Below are 21,754 nucleotides of genomic sequence, written 5' to 3' on the forward strand. Positions count from 1 at the left end.
CACACACTTCACCCTTACCGTTTTAGCTGTGCCCAAAGCCTCGTGTTGAACCATGCGTTGGTGGATAGTGGTTTGATTACAACCCGTGTCCACCAATGCTTGGTGAGTACCCCCCTTGACACTTACCGGTATCCGGTATGCTCCGGCCCGATCGGGGGCAGCCTGCGGAATGTCGGGGATCTGGACCACCATTCCCATCACAGGGCACTGATCCCGGAAGTGTCCCGGATCCCCGCAACTCCAGTAGACTGGCCCAGGTTCCATGCCCACACCCGCATCGGTGGACACTTCCACCTGAGGGGGAGAGCGGCGGGGCACTGTTGAGGCTGAGGGTGATGCAAAACCCTGCGTGTGGGGAACGGGCTTCGTGGTGGGACTCCTCGCCTCTGTGGGGCAGGAACGGGCTCTAGGGAGAGAGCAGAGTGAGAGTGAAGAGGGGAGGGGGAAGAGAGTGGGGAAAACACAGGGGAAAGGGAGAGAGAGAGTGGGAGGGCTGCTTCCTCCAGCGATGCCAGGCGGTGGCACTGGACCCACTCTGCCATTCCTCTTGGCAGTCGATGGATTAGCTGCTCCAGCACCACCTGGTTGACAAATCCTGCGAAGTCGCGATCCCCCGCCAGCAGCCATTTCCAACAGGCGTCTCGGAGCTGCTGGGTGAAGGCAAATGGGCGGCCGCTCTTCTCCAGCTTCATGGTCTGAAGAGCTGGCGGTACTGCTCTGGACTGCGGCCAACCCGCTGCAAGATGGACTTTTTGAGGTCTTCATAGGCCAGGAGATTAGCCGCCGGTAGTTGTTGAGCAGCAAGCTGGGCTTCCCCGGACAGCAACGGGAGGAGCCTGGCCGCCCACTGATCACGCGGCCAGCTCCAGATCTCAGCGGTGCGCTCGAATAAATCGAGGAAGGCTTCCAGGTCATCATCCGCCCCCATCTTCAAGAGCGTGGGTGGGGGCAGGGGGCTGTGGCTGTCCGGGGACGTGGCCGGGGTTCTCTCCTGGCTGAGGAGGCTCCGAATTGCATGCTGGTCCTCTGCCTAATGTTATCAGAAGAGCTACGGCCCCGAATAAACCCCACCTGATCTATAGCACTGTGCAAAAGGTTTAGGCACTTGGGAAAAATGTTGCATAGTGAGGACGTCTTCAAAAATAATGCCATAAATAGTTTTCATTTATCAATTAACGTCATACAAAGTCCAGTAAATATAAAAAAAGCTAAATCAATATTTGGTGTGACCACCTTTACCTTCAAAACAGCACCAATTCTCCTAGGTACACCTGGATACAGTTTTTCTTGGTTGTTGGAAGATAGGATGTTCCAAGCTTCTTGGAGAATTTGCCAAAGTTCTTCTATTTATTTCAGCTGTCTCAAATGCTTCTGTCTCTTCTTGTAATCCCAGACTGACTCAATATTCAGTGGGGGGCTCTGTGGGGACCATGCCGTCTGTTGCAGGGCTCCCTGTTCTTCTATTCTATTAAATTCTATTTGCAAAATAAATGTTTGGGAGTCTAAAATGTATATTTCCTATTGACACACTAAAGCTGAAAATATAAATAATCATCTTAAGACAAATGTTTTTGTGAAGCATCTTATGTGCCTAAGACTTTTGCACAGTACTGTATATGTATAAGAGATGTCATAACTTTACTTAATCGGTTAGCCAAAATGTTTGACAATACTTTAACGTCTACCTGGATGAGGGAAATTGAACGGTAACTCTAACACTCACTTGGATCTTTGTCCTTTTTAAGAATCAGACAGATCCGGGCTTGTGTCATGGTTGGCGGAAGCTTTCCATTCTTTAATGATTCCGTATAAACTTCTAGCAAGAGTGAAGCCAAATCTGTAGCATAAGATCAAAAAAATTCAGAGGCAAAGCTGCCTGGCCCCGGAGCCTTGCCTGTAGGCAAGGCCTTAATTTCCTCACCAAACTCCTCCAAGGTTATCTAAGAATCAAGTGAATTTTTTTGCTCAGTTTAGGAAGTTCTAATGGTTCCACAAAGTTTCTAATATCCTCTTCAGTAAACGAAGATGTGGAACTATAAAGATCAAGACAGAATTCTTTAAAAGCATTATTAATATCAGTGGCCGAGGTAAATATTTCACCACTAGCAGATTTCACTGAGGGAATGGTAGAAAAAGACTCCCTGTTTTATATATCTAGCCAAAAGCTTCATTGCTTTGTCCCTGACTCAAAGGATGACTGTCTTGCCCTGAATAGCCAAAACTCCACCTTCCATGACAAAATAGTATTATATCTGTATTTCAATCGGGTCAATTCTCTGAGGCCATTAGACGACATTCAGCATTTCAGCTCTGCCTCGGCACTTTTAATATTCCCTTCCAAATCCACGAGTTCTTGTGCTTTGGATTTTTTGGTGAATGCGGCATACTGTATAATCCGGCCCCTTAGAACCGCCTTAAGTGCCTCCCAAGCCATGCCCACAGAGGATACTGAGGACCACTTGGTCTCCATTTACGTAGACATTGATTTCAGCCTTTAGCATTTGTTGGAATTCAGGATTTTGCAAGAGGGATACATTAAAGCACCAACTACATGATTTCCTTTTCTTCATATGTGGCAACACCTCTAAACAAACCAGGGTGTGATCTGAGACTTAAATGTTTACAATTGAGCAATCAACGACAGATGAAATGAGGGACTTAGATGTATATAAAAAAATCTATTCCAGAGTAAACATTATGGACTGATGAAAAATATATATATAGTCCCTACCAGATGGGTTCAAACATCTCCAAATATCTGTAAGACCAAGATTTTTACACATCCTGTGAAGTGTCAATTTTGCTCAAGGGGGCTTGCACACTTTTGCTTCAGTATGATCAAGGACTGAGACCATCAAAAGATTAAAGTCTCCTCCCAATATTATATCATGAGGGGTGCCAGCGGCTTGCAACATCCCTTCAAGATCTATAAAAAAGCCCTGATCATCAACGTTAGGTGTATATATATTTGCCAAAATAAGACTTTGTCCCTGAATTTCAGCTAAAACAATAATGACTCTTCCTAATTAATCTTTACTCTGTTTGAGACATTTGATGTAGATGTAGATGTTTACTTATCAGTGAAATGACTCCCCTGCTCTTACTCGAGTCAACACTATAAAACAAAAATGGCCACCCCATATCTTTCCAAATTTTTCAGCTTCCTGCAGAGAAAGGTGCGTTTCTTGAAGAAACACTATATCATATTCCTTATGCTTAAGAAGAGAAATAACCTTCCTTCTTTTTATGGGGTGTCCCAACCCATCACATTCCATGTGGAGAGAGACAATCCACTCATATTAACATTTGACATTTTGACATATGAGGAAAAATAGATTGTGTCAAAAACAAGATTATAAAGACCACATTCCAACATTAGTGCAACAATCAAACCCGAAAATCTCCTAGAACAAAAAAAAAAAAAAAACAATGAAAAAATAAAAAGTGCGCATTAACCCCGCGAATACCTCCAAACTCAAACTGTCCATGCACGCCTACGAGAGCCCTGCGACAACCTTGCTGTTGGATTGCTCAAGTCTGTTGTTTCTATACACATTTTGTGAGACAGAATTACACAGCAAAAGATAATCTATAAAACAAACTCCAGCCAATAGGCAGAATAAACACAAAGAACGTGTAGCTTCATCCATAAAACTGTCCTGAAGGTGTGTTATTCTACAAAATAAACTTCAGCCGCTAGGTGGAACCAGCACAAAAAGAGTGTGCAGAATCTTCAAAGTCAAGCGAATGTGAGCCGGTCCACTCGGCTGCAACATGAGTAAGACAAGATGACTTACTCCATTGACTTTATGAAGGACATTGCTTGCTGTGAGCATGTGAATGTTTTACGGCCATCCTTAGCATCTATTCTCAATTTGGCCAGGAATATCAGTACAAAAGCAACCTTCCATTGATGTAAAAGTTTCTTGCATTCCTTGAATTGATCAAGTTTCTCTCTTGTCGAGTTCGCAAAGTCTGGGAACAAGAAAATGCTGTAGTTCTTCCAAGAAAGCCTTCCTTTACTCCTCGCCTCGCGTAACACAAGATATTTATCGGATGATCTCAGAAATTTAGCCAGAATTGTTCGGAGAGATAATTCCCTCTCCGATGACTCAAGATAATAGATATGTTTCTCGACATCCCCCACTCTTGTGAGCACATCAGTAAACTTCGCCTCCTTGGCAGGGATCGATCGACGTATCACAGCAAGATCTTCAAAGTCAGCAACGACCTTCGTCAGCATTGCCGACATGTTCAGCATCTCTCGCCGCATTTCCCACATCTCTCCGTCCAAATCGACACCCAGGCCCGCAGCCTGCTCAGGGGTGTCAGCTTGAGCATGTAATTGTCTTTTAATGTCTCCAGAGCCCGAGGATTTTGAATTCTTTGACATATTGTCCTCCTATAACAGTTATGGAACAGAATGTACGAATCTCACCGGTTTATGTCATAAAAGGTATTAAAACTAGCAAAGTGCACAGAGCTTGCCGTTCACACATCCGATCCTCGCATGGTGTCACGTGACTCGTGTGAAGTATTCCTTTAAGGATTGTGTATGTATATTGGCATATACTTTTGTTTCAGGAAGTGTGTATAGCTTACCGATGCAGATCTGCTGAGTGTCAAAGGTTTTGCAGCTGTTGTTTGAGGGTCGAGTGTAGTCGGAAATGGACAGATCTGCTGCACTGGAACCGGTACCGTACAGGATGAGGGTAAACTGAGAGAGAACGCCTGTGTAAAAGATGTTTAGCTTTAAAAAAACATCCCCAGAAACAGATTTTTCGAACAACAGTGGTTTCTAGAAACAAAACTTTCTGGAATAGCTGCTACCATAGTCATTAAAACCAGCCACATTCTCGATCTCCAAGGTCCATTCACCCTGGGGGTCCTCGTCCCAAGAGTGGGTGGTCATGAACGCCCAGTCATTGAAGCCTTCAGCAGAGTTGTCCTGAGGCCTAATGATTAACAGAAGAGAGATCTTGTTAGCTAGACTACATGTCCAAAACAATGTGGACCCCCAAATGTCACACCCGTATGTGCTTGTTATAATATTTAATTTCACTACTAGATGTTGGAGCATGGCTGCAGGGATTTGCTCCAATTCAGACACAAGAGCAGCAGTGAGGCCTGGCATGCAACAACAGAAAGGGCCCTCCCCAAACCGTTTGTTGCAACAAGGTTATAAAAGCACACAATTCTCTAGAATGTCACTATAGTATTAGAAGATTTCCACATACTTTTTACCATGTTGTTTATGTGAGTGTGTGTCTGTTGGAGCAGCAAAAGCTTAAAAAAAGATTGTGTGCATCGGCAATGGCGGAATAACTCAGCCACTCTTATTAGCCATTTTGGTGGGTGACGTTTTTTTTTTAGGATTTTTCCTGCATTGAAAATTCTGTGAATGTCGAGCCGACGAAGCAAATGAAATTCAAAATATACATCTTGCGTTCAGTGCTTTATAAGCACTAAATATTCTTCTTGTCTGAAACATATGCGTGTTTTTGCGAGGCGCGATTAAAGCCTGGTTTTCACGTGAGTATGGCGCGAGCAATCACAGACCCATTTGTGCGAGTGAACTGCTCTGTGCTATCCTATCTCTGGAGTGCACGCATCATCCAGGCCTCACGCATTATCATTATGCACGCTCCAAAGATAGGATAGCGCAGAGCGGATCACATGCTAGATTCAACTGGGCTTCCCTCGGTATTACGGCGCAGATCACAAAACTTATGCAACCCATTCTAAATTTTACACAGATTGTTATACATTACAACGCTTTGAAGGAAATAAAACATCTCAAATGGCTACACTGTGGCATGCACCAACATAAGACTTTAAAATGTACATACCATAACTCTTACTAAATGTTATTAATTTTTTTTTTTACTGTAATAACACTAACTGGTATTATGACAGAAATGTTATAGATTCATATTAAATCTAGGGTGAATCTATTATACATAAATTTTATTACAACAGTAAACATTGTAGTTAAAGTTTCTAAATGTGTTTAGGCTATTTGTTTTTTCATAACACATACTATGGTTTATTTTTTAGAAAGACTATCTAGATTGACTTAACCACAGTAATTAGGAGCCATAAATGGTCCTACCTGTGGTTATGGCTTTATTATTACAAATGCCACTGTTAAACTATGGAAGAACAATGGTAAACTTTCATAAGGGCAAGTCCTGTACAATTTTGAATGAAGGGATATAACGTCTGGACTGCCATGAATTATGGACAAATTATTGGCAAAGTTTCCCTCCTGTTCTATCCTACTCCTGTTGGGTGTGGTCATGTATGCTTTCACATATTCCAAGAGATTACTTAAATTATTAGGCCTGTTTCCTGCTAAACTCATATCATTATTGTTCAAATAAAATGTCCAAAAAATGCATGCAGTCTCCAGTTACCTTTATCAATTTTTGTGGGGCGGTGAATTTTAGCTTGTGAAAATGATGAGTGCCTAATGACTTTGGAACACCACTAGCCACAGTGGCTGGTGAGCCAAAAAGTTAATGTCAAGCCCTGATTGTGTGTTTATAAAACAAATATGATTTTGTGTGTATTTACAATTACATTTGATTATATTTTATAAAACATGTCTTTAATATTCTAATAGAGATAATTTAGTGAACTGTGTTTGTATGTGGTGGAATGAATGTGTGTTTTGAATATTTTTTTCAAGGTTGCTTGCTGATAGCTGATGAGCTGATTTAGAGTGTGTGTATGTACATGTATGTACAGTACATGTATATACTGATTGCATGTGAATGCATATTTGCTGGGGAGCAGGCAACCTGGAAAGATTTTACCAAGGGGCTGATTAGATGATGGCCGTGTGTGTGTTTACCGTGGGGCCAGCAGCATGGAACGAGTTCCCAGAGGACTGATGAGGTGAATAGCCAGGTTTCCTCTGTGGTTATAGGAGAGGGTCAGTCTGGCTTGCACATGTTCCAAAGAGCTCACAAAGTCTGGCTCCCCAGAGCAGGCCTCAACAGATCTGCTGAAGATCAGGTGGCTTCTGATGTCCCTTTAAAGAAGGAAGAATCACAAGATGCTACCAGTTAAAGAAATAGTTTACCCAAAAATGAAAATTCTGTCATCATTTAATCACCCTCATGTTGTTTCAAATCCAATTGCATTGTTTACTTTCATTGCATCTTTTTTCTATTCAATGAAAGTGAATGGTCTCTGAGGCTGTCATTCTGCCAAACATCTCCTTTTGTGTTCCACTAAAGTTGTAGTGGTTTGGAACAACATGAGCGTAAGTAAATGATGACAGAATTTTCTTTTTTGAGTGAACTATCCCTTTAAGCATATTCAAATTAACTGATTCGCTAGATAGCTCCTCAGGTAGCTGGCATTAATTTGCATTAGCTACCTGATGTATTAACGTATTGCCTGTGCTGCATGAGGTGTTCGACCATCCTTACCTTGGCTCGGTCAGCATATTAATGACACATTTGTGCTGCGGCCCCACATTGGTCCAGTTCTGGGCCAATGCGACCATGGTACTGGCATCCAGCAGACCGTAGCCGTAAGAATGGCTCACTGCCACAGACAGAGAGAGAGAGAGAGAAAAAGAGAAAAGGAAAATGTAATGAGGTCAGACACGTCCACTGAACAAATGAATGCAGTTCTAAAGATCTCAGTTCCCAATTGGTTATATGAACTGTCATTTACCTAATCGCCCCACCCCATTGGTCCTCCAGTCATTAGTTATTAGGTGGGCGGGACGTGAGGTTCTTACCACAAGATGCTGCATATCTCTCCAGGTCAGGTTCATGCTGCAAATTGTTATACAAAAAATACAAAAATATGCAAAGTGATATGAATATTACACAGCAGCAGGGCCACACATTTATTTTCATATTCAAATGAAAATTCACACATAATTATGCTCTCAGATATGACAGGATGTCTTCTTGAAAGACACATCATTAAAGCTTTTCTTTTACCCAAGTGATAGAAAATTGCAAATGGAAATGTTCCATCCTGGGTGCCATGCATCATGATGTATTTACACAGCCGTCAAGGTCTTTTTTCCAGTTAAAGACTCAAAATTGTGTTTCCTGAAATGCAGCAATATCAGATTTAATTTATAACTACATTTCCTTGGTTTTATGACTCAAGCTTATTAGTTTCTTTGGCTGTTGCTCTACATGGCAGAAACAAGCAGCTTTGGGACTCGTGGCACCCACAGGCAAGGCTGAAATGCCCTGTTATTGCTCAACAGGGCATTTCAGGGCATGACATGTCTGGAATAGGACACAAACCACCAACAAATATGCAATACCTGCTTGAAAAACAATTTCCACCCAATGGAAATAGATTTAGTGTAAAGTGCAGTATTACATCACAGAAAAGCATGAAAAGATAATTTGTGTTACACTGATAATTAGCGCATTCCTGCATCGGCGTGCCTGACAAACAACCTGCTCTGTCATCCGTGTATTTTTCAGTGTGATTTATGAGGTAGGTGATCCGTTTCATAAGCTTTTAGTATTTTTTTGACCTCACAATAAATGACTTAGCAAGCAAATTCATAATGTCACACATAAATTATTAACCGAAGGCTAAGCCACAGATGGAGCGACTTACACCCTGTGATTAATAGATGTAATGGTACTGTAATTCTCATGTATTACATGATAAGACTCCTGGTGCAGTCTTCTCATGTAATGCCCAATCTGGCCCTGTTCCATGCATTTACACCAAAGAAAAGGTGATTGTGGCTACAAAAATTGGTTCTGTGCCAGCCCCTTAAACAGGATTTTTTTTTAAATCTAGGATTTTACATTCCTCATCACAAAGTTTTCGAAAAACAACAGTCTAGCTAGACTGATGCAAAACTAGATTGCATGAAACTAGATTGTTCCCATTATATAATAAAAAGATTATTATATTTAAAAAACCTCATAAGCTTCACATCAAAGCCAGCTTGTGATGGCATAAAGATGCTAACTTTTTTTTCGAAACTAAGAGTAAGACTTGTAAAAGTGATGCAGCATGTGTAGAAAAAAGCTGTGTTTCCATCCAAGCTGCAAATTTAATTCATGCGAAAAACCATAATATCGCAAAAACAATGTGCAAATAAAGCCACGTTTCCATCCCATGTGTTCAAAAGAACAGAATTGTCACTTCCAGAGAAATTGTAGCCATTGTGACTCTTTTATCACGGTTTAAAGCACACAGACAAAACACTGTAGTAAACTTGTCTCATGTCTGGGAGCGTCAGCGCGTCACACAGTTCTGGGAGCACTATGTGTGTGTTCCTTCCTTATGTCTTTGCCATGCGGATCTATAGTACATTTTTCAAAAGTGTCAATAAACCTGCTCTTCGGCACAGTTCAAGTTTGTGTTCGACTTATTTGCTCTGCAAACACTTTGCAGGCTTTGGATTTTCAGGACACTGTTTTTTCAGGATGACCAGAGCAATATTTCAGATGCAAAGATGTTATTCCAGTTATGAAAGAGTTATTCAGTCACATTACTTTTTTGATGCACATCTTGTATTCCTAATAAATTCAATAGGAGTTTATTTGGTAAATGTGTTTCCATCATAGTTTATGCACATTTCATCTAATCGAATAAAACATGTATCCACCTCAAGCTAGCGAGAGTTTTTTTTCTGCATCTTGGTATTTCCATCAAGCAGTTTTTATGCGAGTATCCCAAAATGCGCATAAAAATACGTGGATGGAAACCCAGCTTTAGTCAGTAATGTTGTTGTTCGTCTCTTAACAAAAACATCATCCAGTTCTGAGAGTTTTTTTGCAGATCCGAGCTGAACACCAGCACTCTTTTGGTGGAAACGGGGTAAGTACTAGAGCTGTCGAAATTAACACGTTAATTGCATGTGATTTAATTAAAGTTTAACGCATACATTTTTCTTAATTTTGCTTAACGCATTTACCGTTAATACAGCATAAACCAGTATAGACAATTGTTGGGAGTGCAGAACCCCTTCTGTGTGTCCGCCCAGAGTCATCACTGACACATACACATCACAACAGCGCTTCCCTGTCAGTGATAAAATGATGGAGAAAGGACCTCTTAGCGCTATTTTCTGATGTACAAAACAAGCCCAGATGGGACTTGTAATAGAAATCAAGTATTTTCAGTGCAATTTAATTACCATTGAAGCACGGCAAGTCTTAACTATCATGTCGCATTTCCTGTGGCATTCAAAGCAGTGCTGGACGCTGGCGTTGATGCTCTGACGCGAATCATGAATGCAGCTTCACGATTGCTGTATCAAAGCGGATATAATAAAGAAATTTAATGCCCGTTGCAATGAATACTAAACCTATGGGGACTAAGGCCATCGTTACACAGCAAAGGTGGCACAGAAGCTGCATCTGAAGTGGCAATTAGGCATATTTTCACAGAGTAGAAATAAATGCATTTACACAGTAGTTGCAAATGCATAAATAAATGTTATCAGATGAATATTTTAAATGTAAAATTATGAATATAGAAATATGAAATGAATGAATACTCAACCTATGGGGACTAATTCTTGCAGTAAGTCAAACTCTCACTTAGACTTTGGGAAATGTTTAATGTTACTTGAATAGGTGATATTTTAGTGCATTTCTATCTTTATATTGTGGAAGGCTTTGTTTGGAAAATGTTAATAAAGCATTATATTGTTACATATTTTGTTTTCTTTCCTAAGATGGAAATAAATGCATTTTGACAGGAAAATAAGTATATATGGTGTCAAATTTCAGCATTTTCAGAATTTTATTTTTCGCGATTAACATTTTTTATCGACTGACAGCCCAAGAAAGAACATGTATTTCGTACATGCTTTCTTACCTCTTTCTTTTTTCTTTTTTTTTTTTTTTTACTAATGTCACCTTAAGAAAGACATCATGAAGCTCCCAACAGATGTAAAGAGCAGAGTTGTGACAAAAAAGAAAAGAAGGGCAGCACTTATGAAAACCCGTCTCTTTAATCGTGGGGCAAGTGTAATCAAAGCTGGCATCAGAGAGTTTTATGGCTTTGAACAGCAGGAGCTTTACCTGCAAAGCTCACCTCTACACACCATTTCACACACACCAAGGTACATTTCTCATTTCACACACACACGATACTGTGTGAGAACCAGGAACCCTTCAACTGCCCTTCCACCTTGTGACTCCACCATCTGGGTAATCTCATTTGTATTCGTAGGCAAACATACATAAGGTGTACAAGTAAATTTTTGTATGTTTAGGTAGACATTGAAATGTACAATATCAACATATTGACAGGATCTAAACATAAACACTTTTAAGTATTTTGTCACATTGTTTTGGTGTAACATTAATGTGGATGAGGATGCAGCAGACCACCGGGATCTCCCACATTTTGCTGTAAGTGTATAGCGTCACTCCACTTCTATGATCCAGACACCTGAATCATCTCTTTAACTTGCAGAAAGTGTGCTTGACTACAACTCGCATCTGTATATATGCCAAACTGTAATGCTCTTCTCCATCATTTGATCATTGTTTGAAACGATCGATTTACAAAATTCTGTTTATCACCTGCTTTCCTCATTTATTTTCATTTCAATTGTTTGTGCTAGGCAAATAGCAAAGTTTTGTGAATAAAGCGCAATCAATAATGAGCCTAATTTATATAGAAAGGAGGCTTGTTTGCACAGAAAGGAATGACAATTACTTAATTTAAATACTGCTTAAACTAGATTGCAGGTGGTTAGACAGGTTTTTGCACTGAAATACAAACGCAAAAGTGGTGCAAATGTTTAGTAAATTCACCCCTTTGCTGTTAAGATGCTGTCAAGATGCTGATACAGAAGGTTTCGGTGTCTATCCAAGTGGCTGATCAAGAGCTTCCTGCACAAGACATCACTTGTCTTTTAGTGGTAGGAATAAACGTAAGCATTGTTTGGGAGCAGCAGTGTGCAGACTTTCTGTCCAGGACTCTTTCCAAACATAAAAATGTACATGTGCTAGAACCACACTTTATGTACGAACACCTACGAATATCAATTAGATCACATTGCCACATGCAATCTGAGACATGATCTCTCTCTCTCTCATTAGTGCCTCTCAGCATACAGGGTGAAAACCTCTGCAAGAGCTTTTAATTAAGCATGATTTTATGTTGTCTAGAGGTCCGCAGAGCCTTGGGGCCAATTTGCCCTGAACGAGGAGTGTAGATTGGCAGCCATCTCCCAACCTCTGTCTCTCTCTATCTCACAGAATTTCACTTCATTTTTTTTTTCAGATGAGCAATGTCAAGACTATGTCAGAGGGCTGAAAATTATGCGTGATAGGTAATGAAGTCTGAATGACCAGGAGGAGTGATTGACAGGAGCATCAGTGAGGTGGGTTAAGGGGAGTGTGTGTTTACGTGTCTGTGTGTCTGTGGAGACAGGTGTCATTTTAGTCATCACTCACTTGGCCTCTAGAGCGAGAGCGATGATTCCAGCAGCCAGGGGAGCCGAGGCGGACGTGCCCGTGTGTGAGTCTGTACACTTCTTCCTCAGGTCTGTTGTCACCTACACACACATATGGGAGGTCAGCAGTTGTTGCATTTACCGGATTCCATCATTTACTGATTTTTGAAAACATTGACGGATAATTAAAAATGCTGTATGTCATTTTGACAATTCAAAAAGAAACAAGAAAACCAATTAAACCTAGCACATCAGTTTTTATTTTAACCATCTTTACATGGCTTCAGTCTCTCACTTTACGCTCTGTGTGTGAGAGAGAATGCGCTCTCAGCCAAAAGACCATGAGAATAAGGCAGTTTTCAATGCAAAATTGATGCAAAAGTAACACAGGTTACTTTCCTTACAAGGTAATGGTGTAACATAACTGATTACTTTTGTTATCAGTAACTATAATAATCTAACACATTTCTTCTAAAAGTAATTGTCCCCATCTATATTATTAAATAGAACACCTGTTTCACCAGAATTGTGGACGGCTACAAACTCTTAAAATATAATGTGAACATTTTCAAAAAGTGTGGGGGATGAACTTCTAGAATGTAGCACTAGTACCAGTGTTGCTGTGTGAGGCTGGACAGGCCGCTTAAAACAAACAGAGCAATATTTATAGCCCCTAAGAAACATAGTGTTTAGTTTTCATTTGTAGAAATGAACCTACAAATGGCTTATAGCTGTCTCTGGATAATAAGCTGAAGAAAGTATTTTAACACACTTCAGCTTTAAATGTTTAACGCATTATATATATATATATATATATATATATTTTAACACTGTTAATGCATGTATTCAATTTGACATTATAATGGTTTCATTCTGTTCTGTGTAAAACTGAGTAATTTTGCACGTCTTGTATGGTGGAATTTAATAATTTTTGGTGCGAGTGAGATGAGTAAACAGCTCTGTTGCATAAATCTGTTATGAGACACCAATTAACAAACCTTATAATATAATATCATTACAAATAGGACTATTATTTTTTATGTAACCAAGTGCGTTAACGCACCTGTCAAAGTGGAGGACAAGAATATGTATACAAAATGGAAGGAAAAACCTGCTGCCTGTGTGATGAAATGTGTGTATGACAGCTCTGGAGACTTATAATAAGCTGGCACTGCCACACATGAGGGTTTGGGGTTTTAATCAGGGCATAGGAGACATGGGGACATGCCTGAGTGATTGACAATGATCAGGATGAAAGAAGGTCCAGCCTGAGGCAACAGGATTATCACAGCATTCACAGGAGAGTACTTGCCAAATATACACTTTCTCTTTCACTATTTATTTTACTGTCCCTGTTATTTTGATATTAATACATGCTGACACGTACACACAAACTTCGATTCCATCCCACCCATGCCAGCGGGATTGCGTCCACTTTCAAACTGAATCTGTTATGCCTTTGTCATTCTAATGGAATGGGGGCCTCAAAAGAGGGAGAGGGGGAGCTATCACAGTCAAACATGGAGGGACAAATTCGACACCGTACAAATAAACACTCTGAAGCCACCCGAAACGTCTCTGATGAGCTTCACTGAGCTGGCAGAAATTGGAAAGTGGAATCACTTTCACTGGCATGAATGTCTCACGGAATCAATCAGAATTTGGATAACTACCAACAGCACATTGTTTTCTTTATAACTAATCGCCGTCGCAGAATCTATAGCACCATGGCAAAATAACTTATGTTTACCTGAATTGTGAGTTAGCAGTCTGAATTAAATATGAGGAGATATAAAGACTGGGTATGTGGGGCCTGGGTAGCTCAGCAAGTAAAGATGCTGACTACCACACCTGGAGTCGCAAATTTGAATCCAGGGCGTGCTGAGTGACTCCAGTCGGGCTTCCTAAGCAACCAATTGGCCCAGTTGCTAGGGTGGGTAGAGTTACATTGGGTTAACCTCCTCGTGGTCGCTATAATGTGGTTCGCTCTCGGTGGGGCGCGTGGTGAGTTGTGCGTGGATGCCGTGGAGAATAGCATGGGCCTCCATACGCGCTATGTCTCCGCGGTAACGCGCTAAACAAGCCACGTGATAAGATGCGCGGATTGACGGTCTCAGACGGCAACTGAGATTTATCCTCCGCCACCCGGACTGAAGCTAGTCACTACGCCACCATGAGGACTTAGAGCGCATTGGGAATTGGGCATTCCAAATTGGGGAGAAAATGGGAAAAAAAAAAAGACTGGGTATGTGAAACAAAACAAAAACAAAACAGGTGTAGTAGGACGATTCACGAACAAATGACTCTTACACGGTGGTTCTTTTAATGAATTGGTCAAAAAGACTCAGGTTTTTAAATGTTTCATTCAACAAGATGAATTACTTGCCACATCCGTCTGAATGGTTACTTAATTAACATCTGACTTACTCACTCATTGGATGTTTAAATGAAAATGTTTAGTTAAAGGTGCTGTAAGCAATTTTTTTATGGAATGGTATGCAAAAAATGTTCCTTCTCACTGAAATAGGTGTCCTGAGGTATCTCTACAGTCTCTGTGACAGCACTAGACTGTGTAAACAATAAACAAAAATGTGACCTCGGGCCACAGACACATTCTTTGATCAGCCAATCAGAAGACTTTGATGTGCTTTCTGCCTGTCAATCATTTTGCATGTTCTCATAGTGTAGTAGTTAAAGCAGATCAGCTACTCAACGCTATCTTTGAAGGGCAATATTTTGTAAAGAGGGGGTGTGTCTAATTTAACGGCTCAGTCTCGTGGAAGTTGCAGAACGGTGAAAATCCCTTACAGCACCTTTAAAGATCCTGTACGTATTCACATCAGAGTTTTGTTGCAATAAATGGTATTTAAAAGAAAGCATTTAAATACTTTACATATTGTTTTATGTTTAGTTTACCATGTAGTAGGACTGGGTGATACAGCAAATATTCACAAAGTCAAAACAGTCTGAAGTTCTGTGTCAAGTTTGGTGGATGTTAGGAGTTACCCTTGATAATTTTGTTTTGGGATTTTGGAAAAACCCTAAACCATGTCTGTAGAATAACAATATGTTGGTTGAGACAACATAATTAAGCTGCACTGTGAATATCGCGCCAATGTCATTTCTCTTTTTATTTGGCCAGTGAGTTTTCTAAAGACCATGCAATTTCACTAGTTTCACAATCTTTTCTGATTTTGCTACTTGCAAGTATGACAAGACAGATTTTTTTATGGTGCTCAGATATTTTATAGCACTCACAAAAACAGAATTCTGCAGGAAACACTGCCACAGCGCAAAGTAGTAGGACATATGTTCATGAAGATCATGTATTTTAGAACTTGTGAAGGGCACCTGAAACCTTCTTTGGCTTAACTAGCTTGCCCTAATTAAAATAAAGGCTGCAAAGACTGTCTAAAATTCAGCTAAGGGAGATAAAATGACAATATGTTACTGAAAAAGAGCAGAATGCTTTAAAAAAGAACCAAAGAATATGCAATGCAGCATGGTTGGTATTCAAAAGTGCTGTCTCTGTGTCTTTTGCTCTCTTTCACATGATTTCTTTCTCTGTTTGTTTTCTCTGCTCTCTCTTGCTTTTTCAGTCACCATTTCTGTACTCTCTGAGGAAATGAAGGAAACAGAGCAGATGTGTATAGCTTACAGCAGCACCTGCGATGGGGAAGTTTTCAGATGCTGCTCTAAAGTGATTTTTTGCCTCCTGAGGGCGTGACGTATACAGAGCTCTTTTTCATTCAGCCCACAGGAAATCACAGCAGCAGATGTGGAAATTATTTCACTGACTGACACTTCATCTTCACAGCATGATGAACAGAGCAAAAATCCATCACTCACTTTCCCTATGTACTGTGGCACTGTCGTTTAAATCATACGGCACACTGCCTGTTTGTTCTGACGTTTACAGTTCTGCTGACAACTGAAAATGGCATTTTTGTGTGGTCAAAGGTTTGAAGGTCTGTCTGTGTGCTAACCCTTAAGTGTTAAAGCTGCAAAGCTGAAATTTGAATTTCTTTTCATCTATTTGTAATGCCTTTAATGAGACAAAGTTCCTTGCTGAAAAGACCAGTTTAGACCAGCATGAATTTCCATCTCCAGCAAAATGTAGATCAGGGCTCTTTAACTACTTTTTTTTCTTTTCTCGAGGTTCAGATTTTCCAGATGAAAACTCGAGGGAGGCCACACATTTTTTCAGAGTAATTATAAGATCTCAGCACTTTCGTTATAAGTAACATGGACATCAATTTACTTCAAAAACAAAACTTAACATCCTAAATACAGTGTGCTTATTTACATTAAAATAGCCATAAAAAGGTAAAGCTGGAGAATAAACATGACCTCACATTCTAAGCTAACAAACAGGTTTTGATAATCTCTACTAAGAAATTAAAAACAATGATAATTACATTTTTTTAGGGATATTGTTTACAAATTAGGAAAACTTATCTATCCTTCCTGTTTCTCTGTAACAGGAGTAAGGAAAAATTAGCCTTTGTTACACTCACCTCTTAGTGTTGTTAAACTCTCCGCTGTGTGTTGTTAAATTTACCTTTGAGTTTTGTGCAAAGAGCGCTCTGATGTAAAAGGCAGCACAGTGATTTCATAAAAAATTAATTGGAGGGTTGGATAAAAATGATTGATCAGCTAAAATGTTGCTAGAGGCTGCTACTTGAAGAACCCTGATGTAGATGGGGACACTAGTCGATCAAAGAACTTTTGCTGGTTAAGTTAGTTAAAAAGCTTGGTGGGGATTCCAGCACACCACTTGTGCTGGTAACCAGTGATGTTCTTTTCAACGAGGTTGAAGTATAGTGTTATTGATAATAAACAGGCTTTTATAAGCATTTGCGTATTTGACTGTAAAATGTGTGCATGTGTGTGTTTGAATGAGACAATAAACATTTACAAGCTTTTATGACTGTAATATGTGTATTATTTTTATTTTTTTTAAGTTTACACATGTGAATGTAACATGAGTGTTAAATACATACAATCTGTTTCTCATTGAGGTTTCCACTGCTGTAGGTGGTGGCGAGGGTGGAGGAACAGGCTTCGCTGTACCAAGGGACGTTCCCGTACTGTGTGGTGCTGCTGATGGAAAGGGTGTAGATACTGTTGGTGTATCCATCACAGTTACAGCTGTCCCGCTCTCTCCCTCCGTTACCTGATGCCCACACGAAGATGGAGCCCAGCCCACCACGACCCTACAATGCAAATATATACACAGCTAGTCAAACTCACTCTCTCATACTTTGCAAATGCTGGTCACTTTTAAAACATATTACAAATTAAAAATAATTTATGCTTGCACAGATTCAAACTGGCCATGTTTATATGTGTTTGCACAAGGTCTGACACCGAAGTGGAAAAGTTTGAATATGCCGAAGCGTGAATGAGATTTGCTCGCTATAATGGCAAGATTTTAAGAGATAATGAAAAACTTTAAACCTTGAATTTTGGTCTGTTCCTTACTAAATTATTGTATAGCTAAAGAAAGTCAAACAAGAGGTAAATGATTACAGAATTTTCATTTTAGGGTGAACTAACCTCTTAAGCATATACACTCACTGAACACTTTATTAGGAACACCTGTACACCTACTTATTCATGCGATTATCTAATCAACCAATCGTGTTAGTGTTCAGTTAATCAACCATCAGAATGGGGAAAACATTTTATCTCAGTGATTTCAACCAGAAGCGCCTTGTTGATGAGATAGGTCAACAGAGAATGGCCAGATGGCCAGCTGACAGAAAGTCTACAGTAACTCAGATAACCACTCTGTACAATTGTAGTGAGCAGAATAGCATCTCAGAATGCACAACACATTGAACCTTGAGGCAGATGGGCTACAACAGCAGAAGACCACTCCGGGCACTTTATTAGGACCATAATGTTCCTAATAAAGTGCTCAGTTTGTGTATATGAACTATGAAAAGCACAGATATCAGTTATCAATGTATATATGAATCAAACAAACATTTGTTTAGTGCCCATTATTGTCCGTCCACTTGAACCTCATATAACAAAATTCCAATTGACAAAGTGTATCATGGCTATCATGATTAATGTAAAACCAATATTTTGACCTATGTGAGCTGCAATGTATTGTATTTAGTCTTCATTAAAATTGGTTGGACAGCTGAAAGAGTGCTACTTTTCTCATATATTAGTCTTCTATCTCTCTCTCTCTCTCTCTCTCTCTCTGCAAGGAAGTCTGCAAAATTTGATTACAGTTTTTGTTCAATCTTCTGGCATCCTTATGGTTAATATTCACAGCTGACTGACTTGGGATTATTGTGGCCATAGATAGTTTGTTTGTTTGTTTGCATTGCAGCAATCTGGTTTGAAATATTCAGAGGCACAATTCTTGGAGTGATAAAACTGGACAACAGAAGTGAAGTGCAGAAGAAGAAAGCAAGAGTAACTCTTCCAGCCATGACATTGAGATTTGTTTATGTGAAGCGTAATTTGTTAAGTAAATAACTTGAGGGATACATCGGTTTTAAATCCTATAGAAATTAACACCAGATAAACTCATTCCTGCACGCCTGTATAAAAGTGACATTATTCACAAAGAGGAAACGATTAAGGAAAGGATTCAATCTTTTTGTAACGCTCCGACAAAAGCATGTCTGTGATTACCAAGGACACGTTTGAAGTGAAATAGATGCAGAACTCACGGCGGGCAGCCACCCTAAAAAGGTCAGATCCTTTGCCTGTCAAACACGACACGCTCTTTTCTCACTATGCCAAATCTGATCATTTCTGAAAAAAGCGTGATGCGAAAGCAGGTGGTTTGGATATAATTCCATAAAAGATATTTCACATATTTGCTCATTATGAATAATGCAAGCTTCCTAAATGGCTGTCAGAATGTGTCACCACGCTCCGACAGAAACATGGGCACAAAGAGGGGGGACATGCACTGATGTTTGTTGATGGTGCATTGGAAATGGAAGGAGAGGGAAGATTTTCAGCATATGGTTTGAAACACTCAACACAAAAACATGCTGGAGCTGATTAACGTTTATAAATGGAAGTGGAACAAACAGAATAATGAATAAAAAATAGGGTGCAAATAGAAAAAGATGGAAAAGGGAACAAGTGATTGTAAAAGAGAATCAGAGAACAAGAAAAATCAAGGAACAAAAGGAAATAGGCAGCATAATTTCTGCTGAATGAACAAACAAATTTAAGTATCCAGAGTGTGAGATGTGTGTGTGTGTGTGTGTGCGCACTGAAACTCAAGGTATGTACTGAAAAGGGACAGAGGTATGTGCACCACACAAGAAAATAAATTAGCATATCAAAACAGTAGGAACCGAAAACAAATTAAATGGAAAACAAAATCTCCCTCAAAGATCACAGAAAGCTTTCTCTAATCCTCAATGCTTTGAGCCTTTGTCAAAGTGCACTTCCTTCTCAATTCTCTCTCCATAAACGCATTTAAATAGGTGATGACATCTTCTAGAGCTCATCGCGTCCAGCCCGCCTTCTCTTACTGAGGTGCTGATCAGAGCCGACGACAGCTGTGACACATATAGCTGACCTGAAATCTGCTCAGATGACCTGACAGGAGTGTTAGACTGACCTCGGTGACACCCTGTAGGAAAGCTTCTTTGGCCAGCTTGGCAGGACCATCCACCGTCTTCCCGTCATCCTCTGGGCCCCAGCTGGCACTGTAAATGTGGATGTGCTGGGAGTTCAAACTCAGGGACTGAGCTTCCACAACATCTGTAACTTCTCCATCCAGCATCCGCACACCTGCACACAGAACGGAAGGGGACAGAGAGAGGGAGAGTTAATAATGTTTCCAGAGAGAACAAACAAAAAAATAAGATGGTTTTGTAAATGTGATGAAGATTTGGAGAAAAAAAGAGAATGAAAAATTAATAAGGATTGAAAAAACAAAAACAAATGAGAAATGAAATCCTAATCCCAACCAGGCGCAACGTGACAATTTTCTGGCAAGTTGCACCAAATTTTCTGTCCTCACTGAACATGAAAATGCAGTGTGAAATGACAAAATTACAGTCAATAAGAACATATCTGCTGTTTAATACAAACCTATGAGGAGCTCGGTTTTGGACCAATGAGATTTCACTGTGGGCGGAGCTATCCAGTGAAGCGGAACAGAAATAGAAACCAAGTGACTGACAAAGTGTTTTGCTGCTTGTCATGGTCATGAATGGTCAGGACAAAAATGAACAGGGGAGAGATGTGATTTATCTAATCTCAGTCTCAGATGGCACGTCTACAGACTGCCTACTGTCCATCTGATGCATATTGTATATAAAAATGGCAAAACTAGCAGAAAATCGGTGATTCCAATCTGAATAGTTGGCTTTCCAGGAGTCAAGGGGCACCAGTCCACCTAGAAACAAAGTTTTTTGCTGGTTAAATGAATGCTTTTGAGGAAGAACTAATCATAATCACCAGGTTGGTGGCATCGAATCTTTGAAAGGTACTATGAAAACGTTTTGAAGCACTAGCAAGTAAACTAGATATCCATATCAGCTATGTGGCAGGAACTATTTCAGATAGGGGTTACTTGTTAAATTGACTGGTAGAAACTGGTAGAAATGTGTAAACAACAGAAATTTATTGAGTGATAAATGAGTATTTTTTTCCATCGCAGTTATGCAAACTCTGCAGCATTGTAGGGAATATGTGTCAGAGGTTGCTCTACAAATAATCATTACAATTATTGTTTTATTTTTATCCATCATTAGTTACTTTTGCATTATTTTTGCATTAAAATAATGTGCAAGAAAACAGATTTACATGCAAGAAAACAGATTTATTTCTGTAGTCGCCAAAAGGTGTCCAATACCTCACTGAACATTTGCACCCTCACTGAACTTTTTTGCCACCCTCGCTGAGCTGACGCCCTGGGAAGCTGCATAGTTTATGCCATGGCTGGTTGCTTAACATGTTGGTTAGCCATTCTTTTCTTGTCTAAGTGGGCAGTTCTTGGCTAGAATGAGCTATAAAGTGGACCATATTTTATGCCAATAGCCAAAAGTCTGACAATGCGTGACTAGGATGTATCTCTTGCCGATTTATTGCGTCGTGTCTGGTTAGAGCACGGTGTAAGACGAAAGAGAGCATCAAATAAAAAAGAATGATTCTGGGGTCATATTTGTTTGATTAATAATAATCCTTGCAACAGGATTCACAGACTGTTCACCCACCCACAAGACCCAGTGGCCAATTACTGTAGATCAGCAACATCTGCTGTCTCATCTTCTTTAGACACACACACACACACACACACACACACACACACACGCACGTTGGTGTGGCTATCCTTATGAG

General features: G+C 40.0%; 1 protein-coding gene across 3 annotated transcripts in view; it reads right to left on the reverse strand.

The window, feature by feature from the left end:
• LOC127435898 (furin-like) overlaps positions 1 to 21,754 on the reverse strand; it is a 149,324-nt gene that overhangs the window by 10,389 nt on the left and 117,181 nt on the right. For all 3 annotated transcript variants that reach the window (XM_051689689.1, XM_051689690.1, XM_051689691.1), the window contains exons 8-15: positions 20,028 to 20,200; positions 17,425 to 17,637; positions 12,423 to 12,523; positions 7,690 to 7,793; positions 7,440 to 7,557; positions 6,857 to 7,036; positions 4,831 to 4,955; positions 4,603 to 4,731 (exon numbers count right to left, since the gene is read on the reverse strand). In XM_051689689.1, coding sequence (XP_051545649.1) covers positions 4,603 to 4,731; positions 4,831 to 4,955; positions 6,857 to 7,036; positions 7,440 to 7,557; positions 7,690 to 7,793; positions 12,423 to 12,523; positions 17,425 to 17,637; positions 20,028 to 20,200 — 1,143 coding nt within the window. The remainder of the gene's footprint in view (positions 1 to 4,602; positions 4,732 to 4,830; positions 4,956 to 6,856; positions 7,037 to 7,439; positions 7,558 to 7,689; positions 7,794 to 12,422; positions 12,524 to 17,424; positions 17,638 to 20,027; positions 20,201 to 21,754) is intronic.

The sequence above is a fragment of the Myxocyprinus asiaticus genome, chromosome 46, assembly GCF_019703515.2.
Source record: "Myxocyprinus asiaticus isolate MX2 ecotype Aquarium Trade chromosome 46, UBuf_Myxa_2, whole genome shotgun sequence".
NCBI lineage: Eukaryota > Metazoa > Chordata > Actinopteri > Cypriniformes > Catostomidae > Myxocyprinus > Myxocyprinus asiaticus.